This window comes from Lottia gigantea, assembly GCF_000327385.1.
Source record: "Lottia gigantea unplaced genomic scaffold LOTGIsca_21, whole genome shotgun sequence".
Taxonomy (NCBI): Eukaryota; Metazoa; Mollusca; class Gastropoda; family Lottiidae; genus Lottia; species Lottia gigantea.
Window position 1 is genome coordinate 613616 of NW_008708458.1, and position 11164 is coordinate 624779.

Genomic DNA, 11164 nt, shown 5'->3' on the forward strand with positions numbered 1-11164 from the left:
GCTACATACCTATAAAATTGCTACCATTATCTTTGCAGCCAGCATCATATCTCATCTATTTTGGCTGAGTAAATGTCAAATTGCTGCATGACAAATTATTTTGCACAATATGTACATCATTTGTCAATTTATATGATGGCATTTATATGTGACACAAATGCTTGTAAAACAGTGAAAAATGTGTCGTTGAATGTCCTCTCAAAGATTGCAAAAAGATTATATAACATGTGGAGAAAATGTTTTAAGTTGGTCTAATTACCCTGCTTGAAAAAAAATCAAGTACATATATGTACATCGATAATTTCAAATCTAATGATGGCATGGTATTTAAAATCCCTGCTTTGATATATTCATTTTGTAATTATATAAATACCTTATCTTGTTTGATTGTTGTCTGATAAATGACTGTGCATACATGGCCTGAAATTGGGTGGAGGCAAGAACAATATCAACCTTTTTTCAACCTTTTCTGATAGGTGATATAGTGCTATGGGTTTGAATTCCCTTTAAAATAAGTTATTTGTTATAAGGTCTACTTGATGGTACTTTCTTTGGAGGAGTTTATTACAACACAACTTTTACTCTTGATGTTGCCATAATTTTGCTACAGTTGGACAAGATTTTGATTAACAGAATTGTCGTGCTTGTACAGATTTTTATCCCAATGGTTTCCATCTTGTTTTGACCTGTCATTAGGTTAGATATTTCCTAATTGAATAACTCCATCTAGATGATGTTCTATTTCTATTGTTTGTCAATATGGCTCTATTTACATAGGTGACAACAGTGTCGTCATTTCACTGTCACGTTTTAAATACACTGTTTATTTTGGGAGAAAGTTAAAACTTAAAAACATGTGAACTAACGTCATCACGGAAGGCGTTTGACATTTGGTATGAGTTGAACACTTGGAGTGTTTGAATTAAAGCTCTCCATGAATTTAAATGTAATATTGCCGTGGTTGAAATTGACACACACACAGACCGGTTACGTGATCTGGAAATCATTACTTTATTATATAACATACAATTATTAGACTTGAAAGTTTTTTAGCTGGTTTTATTGTCAGTGCATATGACTCACACGCAATTTAACTAGGATTTGGTTTACATTTGATTTTCTTCAAATTTACACAGATCTCCTTGCCACATGCAAATTTCCAAAGTAATGGGTTCACTATTCCAGTCATTGATTTTATAAATGGATTTCTTTATTTTGTTCAAAAAGAAATTTGTGTTTCACACTAGTTCAAGCGCCCTTTAATTTACGCTCTGATGTTCAGCATATTAAAAATTCTACTTCTGTGAAATAGTAGATTATCATCCCGATTCACTCAGAGTGCAAGCAGTTTCCACTACTAATAATATTTCTAAGCCTCAGTGACTTTCCTTAGGATTCTTAAGTGGAGAGGATTCATAATGGTCACAGAATTGTCACAGCACCATGCATTTAAGAACCTAGCCATGGCCCACCCCCAGAAACACTATTGGTAAGCCTCTCTTATCTCTAATATAGACTGTCCTTGACCTTGTTAGACCTTTGACTCTATCTAATATTTCCTATGTCATTATCTGTGCTAGTAATTATGTGTCTCTATAGACTTAATTATCACCTAATTACTCTAGGGTGATATTGATGAGATGGTGGCTATAATGAGAATATTCAAGGATGTTATAATATACGTACAGGAAATTAATACTGTCGATATAGATTTCTAGCGTCATCAGAATTCAGATGAGTTCAGATTATCCACTATTAAAGGGAACATAAGATCATGGTTGACATGATCGATCAATCTAAAGCAATTACCTTTGACATACAGTGAAGATTGGTGTTAGATTCATATTCAGATTTCAAGTTACTTCAAGGGCAATTCCTAAATGAATCGTCCTCTAATCATAGAATTTTGCAAGAAACATAAAATGTAGATAGATATCTACCAAATAAGGATTGATAGCTATGAGGATTTTCGGAAACATGTCCATTTGACAAACATAGTTGTAGTATGGCATGCAAATGTGTCATGGCATGTAATTCTTGGTAGCGACGCCCTTCCTTGTTATTGCGTCTTTAATTCAGATTTGGTTATTTCAGTTCTTTGATGAAACATTATGTGTCATGACATGCCCAATGTAAAGGGCATGCCCTACCTTTCTGGTGACACCTACTGCTATTCCAACTTTATAAAAGCTCAAATTCCTATTTCGCTATTTGTGTTCTTTGATGAAACAATCTGTGTGCCAATATATCAGTATATTTCCTGGTCACTGATAAAATTAAATACTAAAGTATGTCAATTGGTGGCAGTTGAATAGCTCAGTAGGTGGCGTGTTGGATTGTCGTCTGCTAGGCGATTAGGTACCATGGGTTCGAATCCTCAAGGAAAGAAAAAATTCTGATGCCTGTGCCAGTGCTTCCTAGAGTCAGCCTGGTATCTGCTCTCACCCCTTTAAACCAACACGGTTTGTATATCACAATGATACAATTTCAGTTGTGGAATTATCCAGTCAACTCATCTATTGATCTATCTGAGATATAGCTAGGGAAATGAGGTCTAGTTTACTGTCTTTATGACTGATGTAAATTGAAAAGTTGATGAAATGGACTACAGATGATTGTCAGTTTTATTTCTTTAAAGAATTAATCATGAGATTCAAATTGGATTTGATCCTACATGAATATAATATTGCATCCCCCTACTACTGATTAAAAAATAAAGATAAACATTTTGAACTTGAATTTCAAAATAACAATTGGAGCATTAGTTGTACCAAATGAAATATTCATACAGAGGTTGATTTGTTTTAATTTTAATCTGAATCTTGAAAAAGAATATTCAGCATCTACTTTGATGGCAAAACTAAATATTTTACTAAAGGCTGAATTTAGTTTCGATACTATCACAAAGCAACTTTGAGTGTTAATTGATGTAACCTTGTCTTATAGACCATAGTTTGTCACAAGTGAAGCTCCAGTGATACGCACCATGAGAAAAAATTCCCTTTTTTTTCTATTTAAGTATTTGAGTATTGAAGTTCAAGTACTTTAATGCTTTATTGTGAAGCTTAATACTACTTATTTAATAACTGTCATATAAATATTAAGATAATATCGGAAGTTCACAATCAAAGATGGTTAGAAATGAGATCATCAGTTTTCCTGTGTTCTGTTAACAAACATGTATCTTATCAAGATTATGTGAAAGCGGGGAAAAGATATTGCAGTACACTGATGACTCAATAAGCTAATTACCACAGCTAGTTTATCTAGGTTAAATGTAGGAGTGGCTTCTACTATCTTTCTGACCTGACAGTCTCTGTCTCCTATCTCTTACATTACACTACTACATCCTGCTATCTACTATATATTACTGCTAAAAGGATATTATTACCGTTAATGGAGTATTGTGAATATATCTTTGTGATGCTCCGTGGGATTTCTATATCAACTTAGTTCCACACTGTTGGAGAGTTTTTAATACGTAAACTAGATTTATGATACCATTGTGTTCGGTGTTTGAATTTGATGGCTTTTAGTCTATGGAGTGAAGTTAAAAGTCCAGATTTTAGTTTGTGTTGTGTATGATTTAATGGATAATGTTTCATCTTGCTTACTCAGTTCTTAATTAATGTTAAGGTGATTATCGCTTGATTTTACTAAGGTATAATTAGTCTCTAACATGCTGACTCAATTAGTCAATTATCAGTTATTACAAGTGCAAGGGAATTAAAAATGTACTTTTCCTAGTACATAACTCATGCAGCCTTCAGCCTTCAGTAACAGATTGTTGAAAATCTTTTTAAATTTGGGGTATTGGATATGAAAGTAAATTGGGAGTTGGGGATTCTCCAAAACGCGCTGACATTTTTTTTCCGACCTTGCACTATCTATCTGATAGCTTGTTTATATTGTCTGCCATATCATTCAAACCTAGATTCAGCTTATTAATTTGATTAAAATATTTTATGATTTCAGTTGTGGATTCCATATTACGAGGTGTAGAAGTAGGAATTGCTCCACGTAGAAGACCAAGGAAAGATAATTTACCGAAAGAGCAACCTGTAAGTACTTTTAAATTTAGTCACAAACATAAACATAAACATTTGATAAGCTTACACAAAATATTTTCACTGTTAAAATAGTACTCGATACATTGTAGAGTGATATAGAAATACCACTGTTAAAATAGTGCTCAATACATCAATTGTAGAGTGATATAGAAATACCACTGTTAAAATAGTGCTCAATACATCAATTGTAGAGTTATATAGAAATACCACTGTTAAATAGTGTTCAATACATCAATTATAGAGCGATATAGAAATACCACTGTTAAAATAGTGCTCAATACATTGTAGAGTAATAAAGAAATACCATTGTTAAATAGTGTTCAATAAGTTTATATCAATTGTAGAGTGATATAGAAATACAACTGTTAAATAGTGCTCAATACATCAATTGTAGAGGGATTAAAAATATCTGTTTTAATATTTCTACATTTGAAACACATACATTTGACTAGATTTCAGTTATATTCTTTGATAATAAGTATCCTGTTCAGTGAGTTTCCATCTCTTTTCTTCCTTACATCTGATACAGCAAATTGTTGAATTTCAAATCAGATAGTTTTCACCAACTCAGTGTTATTTAGAACATCTTGTAGTCAGCACATTTTAATATCAATTTAGTTATAGATAAATTATATGACATTTAGGTCTCAGTCTGCAAAATTTAACTAACTAGTGAGAGGCATAAATAATTAGCAATGTCTACACAAATAGGATGAGTTAGCTTCAATTAGATCTGATATATTAGTCTTATTGCCTGTCTATCGGTAGAGTTCATATATGTTAAATGTCAAAGGCAAGTTATGATTAAAAATGCATGTAGAGAAATATAGAAGCATTGCTGACAACATGTATAAATAATGAGCATTATTTAAAAGCAGTGAAGCAATGGTGCAAAAATCATAAGTGACATGCTTAGATAGATCATCAAGACTTCTTTTCAATGGCTGGCTGAGAATCAAAGGAGCTTTCACATGTAAGAAAACATATCAAAATAGAACTTAGAATCAATTTGTTTCACTCTGTTAACACTGTCAATATAATACAATGGTTATACTGATTAGTACAGTAAAGCAAAACTCACTCTTCTGGAACACCTAATGTCGTTCTTAGCTTGAGTTTCTCTTCTTGTCACGCCCTATCGTATACCTACAATGATTATAATGTTAGTCTATTATTGTTATTATTCATCTTTCTCTGACAAGATAGATACATCTAGTTTATTGAGATTGATATGTCCTTGAGATTTTTCTCTTCATAAAGGAAGCAAACAACTCAATCCAGATCATAGTTTCATTCTGGTTGATCTTGTCTGTTATTCTTAAACTTATACTTCTATATATCTACTTCTTCTTTTGTACGGCATTATTTAATGTACTGAACTCAGATGTTGATGCAAGATGTTTTTGCATAAGGTGGCAGTGTGCACCATGTTTGAGGACAATCATGAAATATTTAAATCACATTTAATGATAAAGGAAAGAAAATATGAAATTGAGTCTGTTTAAGAGAAATTCACAACCAAATGAAGTTCATGAAAGAAGGATTACCCTTTCTACTGATATTGATTACATAAAATGACTTCACAATATTTACTAAAAACACATATATCACAGATCCTGTTATTTTTTTTTTATGAAATTGGCACATATTCCACCTTTAACAATATTAAATGTATTAAACATTTGCACCAGCTGAACATTATCAACATCAAAGAACTGTGTAAAAACCATTATGTTGTTCTATTATATTATAAAAAAACACTCATGTAGACTTGTTTGTGTAAATGTGTTATTTTGGTGTTGTTAAATTATATGGATGTTTATGAAGGTCAAGCCATACATCATGATTTTGAAATGTATTAGCAGTTTTTATTATAGTTTAAACAAAATTATTACCACAATAATCTGCAAACTTATTGATGTGGTTTTTTGTTGAACTGAATAGATTGAGGTTGGAATTTTGCAGAAGCACTAGATGCTCTGAGTGTTTTCTACTTCAATATAATAAACTTTATGTATGGTTTTAGCAGAAGCATGAATACAGGTGAAACAGTTTAAGCTGTTTTCAGTGCACCTTTTGCCTTTCTTGGTTTCAGTCCCTATTTGCACAAACTTGATAACAGTTAAAAGGTTATTGAATTGTAGCCTTGAATTTGGATCTTTTTTTCTGTATGAATTTGTGTCAGCCTAGGCAGTCTTTATTCTTGAATTGTATATATGTTCCATTTACAGTTGAACAGAAAGATGATTTACTTAAGATCACCAGACTTCAACTGGCACATCAACATTTGAAACTTTTCCCATCAATTTACTTATCTATTTTATTGTCATGAACTTATTAGTGGTTGAAATATAAGTTGAACATTAAGTAGATCAAAACTACTCAGTTTATATTCACCACTTCGTACTGAACAATCTGATTTGAAGTGAACTTTTTGTCTTTGGAAGCTTTTTGAATTGTCAGTCTTGATTCAACTGTTGTTTTTTTATGGTCAAAATAAACTCAGTTCAATTGCATTATATAATATTTCTTGAATAACATAGTATCTACCTGTGGGGTGGAGGGTTTCATCTGTTTAAGATTGAGATAGTGCAGTTGGCTTGGGACAGGTATATTGTCATCAGGAGGTTTGAAACTTGAGTCTTGATTAGACACTAAACACTAAGAAGTTATCTCAACATTTGCTTACCCTTGTTGCACATGGTGTGGTTGGCCGTATTAGCTGAATAAAGAGAACAGAATTGCTTAAAACTCCCTCCATTTCATTAATCGTTAGATCTCCGGTTCCTGGAGTGATTTCGTCTCCCTGGGGATGTGGGACTAGGGTGTCAGGGGTGTGGCCAACTGGTGTAGGAAAAGAATTTATTTTGAATTGAGAGAGCACTTCACATCATTACATGCTGAAAATGTGAATGAAACAAATTTTTTTGAGTATGAAAGGTCCAAGCTTTTCTCTCCAGGGGTGTGAAGGCGGGAAAAGGATGAGAACCACTGGCTTAGATAGATCTATCATTTTTGAAGTATTTGAGATTTATTTCATGGCTGATGTAGAAAGGGTGTGGGAAAGACAACTTCCTATTGATACATACATGATTCAAGAAATTTATTGAGGAAAAACACACTTTTTTCATAAATAAAGTCTGTACTGTACAGGATTGTTAATATATACCTGATATTTCTATCACAGTTACTGTCAGGTTGATATGTGTTTAAATAACAAGTTTATCATTTTGTAAGAACCAAGACGAAAATAGTTACACTTAACTTGAGGACATGATATCATTAGGCTCAACTCTCATGCTTGTCTACATATTAAAATAAAGGTATTGAATTAATTTTTTAAAATTAGCTATGTTGTCATTTTGCAATGAGAATAATACTATGATTGATGCATTTTAATATAACCTATTGTTATTGTTTATATAAAAAAAAATCAGTTAACTTCAATCAATTTGATTGATTACAATGTCTATTAGGTTTATAGAAACATAAATATGTTGAATTATTTTGTCATGCTTGAAATCACAAAAAAAAAAGAAAAAGAAATTGATGTTGACATTATAAAGTCAATTTCCGAAAGTTAATTTCCATTGCTGAAATAGCTGTTCTGATGAAGATTTTGTATCCAAAATATTTTAGGAGAACTGGTCAATTATACATGGCCTCTAATATGGCTTTTTCTAACTTGATGTATAAGTCATTATTTAGATGGTTAGTGGTCCATTATTAACTGGTATATATGTTTATTTACATTAAGTACTAATGTAGGAACTGTTAGTATATTTTGTCAGAGATTTCTTCGGTCTGTTAACAACATAAACATAACTTTCTCTTCATTTTTATCATCTCATTTCACAAATCAGTAATGGTTATTTGGTCCAACGATGATTCAAAATACTCAATTATTTACAACTATAGGTCTTTGGCTATAATTTGATAAAGGTCAATGGCAATTACAGAGATTTCTACATGAATGGTTATTAACTTCTGGATCTGAAGACTCTCTTACTGTAAAACAGACATTTTGGAATTGAAGATTCTTGATTGCATGTGCATTGACCTAGAATAAGTCATCTTTTTTCATTATTTAAGTCATCCCAGCTGTAAATGGGTACTGGAATGAACAAATGCTAAGAAGTTTTGCTAAGGATTGTTAAACAGGATCTTGAAGGGTTTAAGTTTTCATCCTTGTTTCGATGCCCTGCTTTTGGTTTGACATCAATGTGAATTTTGTTTCTTGTGTTATTAAGGACAAGACCAGTGGAAGTGTTATTTATCAGACTCAGTGTGAAATACATACTGTATTTTAAGTATGATTTGATAATAAACTGGTAGAAATATTTAGTAAATGTTTACCCAGAATATACCAGTCTCCCACTGTGTTTATGTTGAAATATCATTATTACATTACCTTTGATTGAGAATTAGAAGTTCTGATTGAAGTTTAAAATAACCTTATTTACTTATTTCACTGAGTTGATGTTGAAATAACTCATTAGTCAAATTACTAAGTTGGAAATAGCATTGATTACTTATCTATTATAACATTGACACCAGGGGATAGATATATCAAACATAGAGATAATGTAAAGCCTTATACTGGATCATAATTTTAACCCTTTGAAAACTGGCAGTCACTCTTCTTTCCATAAAATTACATGTATGTGATATAAACCGTATCGTTATTACGAAGTATTAAAATAAAACATTAATGTCATACACTAATTAAGGTAATATTACTTTGAGTCCAGGATATATAACACATTTACATTTTGTGTTCAAAGGGTTAAAACGCTCGTTTTGAAAAAAAATATCTACAGATACAGTCTTGACTTGTGACAGTAGCCATGGTTATCAGAAATATTTCTTCAGTACCTTTCCAGTAGAAGACAAACTAATTTGAGTTGACAGTGCTTGACAATAAAACCTAATATTAGTATGTCATGAAATAGTGATACAGGAAATATATTGGTGTACATACATTTGAATCAATTGAAAATGTATTTCCTTATCAAAGTTGAAAATCTAAATACTAGAAATTGCCTGGTACATGTACTTTAAACTGAAGTTGTATATAAAGTATGCAATATTTGAGGTATTGTATATATACAATTGTGAGCTGTAGGTGAAGTGTGTTATGTTTATGTGTCCTGGTTTTCAAGTAGTAATTTCCTGTGAACAATGTGCGTGGATGTGACTCACCACCGTTGGTTAGATTGTGAAGGTTTTTATTGTGAATATATGATGAAAGATATGATAATAGGTTATATAAATAATATTAATCTTATCTCTTGTCTAATTAACATATTCATATCCTTTATCTGACCTACTCGCCAGCTATTAGACATGTAACTTTTGTTTGTATTAAAGGGAGTGAATGCATAGTTGTTTGAAAGTTATAGCCAAATTTTTTCTTCGGAGGAGGTGTCCAGATGCAGTCAGTTGTTGATAGATTGATGTTCCTTGCCATGGAAGCTGTGGGTTCCTTTCCTGTAAATGATGTTCCTTTCCCAATGAACATAGCAGTTGTAGTTATCCTAAATTTAATGATTTAATCAAGGAATTAGGCTTTACCACCAATATATTCATATTTGTGATTGTTATCTGCAAGAGCATGTCTCCCCCTCGCCATGGAAGATATTGCTATACAATATGTTCTTCCTTTTAATGAATGAGAATCTACTGTATTGTTGTTATCTTACAGTTCTATTACCTTGAATTTGGAAGAGCAAGCATTTAAGGTATTGAACCACAAACAGAAAAATGGAACAAATTGATGCTATCAGTGTCCTTAACACACATAACAAATTTAGAAAACTTTTTTTTTACAATCCCTTTAAATTTTGAAATATAAAAGCCGTATTCTTTGACCTTGACTGTTGTAAATTCAGTGTTCACTGCTTTGATTCATGTAAAGGACCTCAGAGATTATTGGTAACATATTGTATTTAAGCAAAGAAATTTATCTGATATATCATGTTATTTGTTGTGGGTTGAATTTTAATGTGCTAGGCAGGTGTTTTTACGTATGACCTAGATTGAAATAGATATATAACAGTATTATAACTTTCCTAGGGCTTTGTCAGTGGTAATTATATAAGTTAGAAACATGACGCTCAATTTGAAACTGAGTACTATCAAGTGTATGGTTGTCAGTATATGTACCAATTTTCAGTAAAGTTATCTGTATTGTATGGCATGAAATACTATTCATGAAAAATCTAACCCAAAAGCACTGACATTTGTCAAGATTACTTGGGTATATTTATTGCACACTTGAAATTGAAAAAAATACAGGTGAACTGACTAAATGCAGGTAAAAAATATTTTCACAACATTGTGTACCTGATATTTCATTAGCTTAGTGCAGAACAGTTGAAATTGCAATTCCATTTCATTTCATATTCATTTGTATTTCGAGATAATCATCAGTTGAAATTTTTTGAATGCCATATCCATGAATAGAAATAAATAATTTTGAATAACCTATTATTTGAACCTTTATCAGTGTTATTGAAATATAGTTAAATATTAAACCATTCTGTCACAAGAGAGATAGAGACTGGCTTGAAAGCTAAAATATAAAAAAGGATTGTTATGTATTAGAAATAAAATATAGCGATAAGAAATGGTTGACTGCTCAATGTAATATATTGAAAATTTGTCTGACGGTTAGCACAGTTTGCCTGTATTTCCCTATGGTTTTGAATGATTTTTCTTGCTCTGCTTTTTTGGCTCACTAGCTGACTCAAGGCCAGATAAATTTTATCAAAAGGCTTTGATTTGCTGGCTCGCAGTCTATTTGTTGATTATTCATAATGGTGGCTCAATATATCTTATATTGATGGCTCAAAATCTGAATTTATGGCTCACAATCTACATAGATGGCTCACATTTTGAATGTATGGCTCACAATTTACTGGCTCACAATCTTCATTGATGGCTCACAATCTTCATTGATGGCTCACATTCTGAATTTATGGCTCACAATCTGAATTGATGGCTCACAATCTGAATTTATGACTCACAATCTGAATTGATGGCTCACAATCTGAATTTATGGCTCTCAATCTACAATGATGACCCACAATTTG

General features: G+C 31.8%; 1 protein-coding gene across 1 annotated transcript in view; it reads left to right on the forward strand.

Annotated features, from left to right (window-relative positions):
* Positions 1-7180, forward strand: part of LOTGIDRAFT_159584 (hypothetical protein) — a gene marked incomplete at both ends in the record, with an annotated part of 17522 nt that extends 10342 nt beyond the window's left edge. Inside the window, 2 exons of the mRNA XM_009054091.1 lie at positions 3976-4061; positions 7031-7180. Coding sequence (XP_009052339.1) covers positions 3976-4061; positions 7031-7180 — 236 coding nt within the window. The remainder of the gene's footprint in view (positions 1-3975; positions 4062-7030) is intronic.
* Between the last annotated feature and the right edge of the window lie 3984 nt (positions 7181-11164).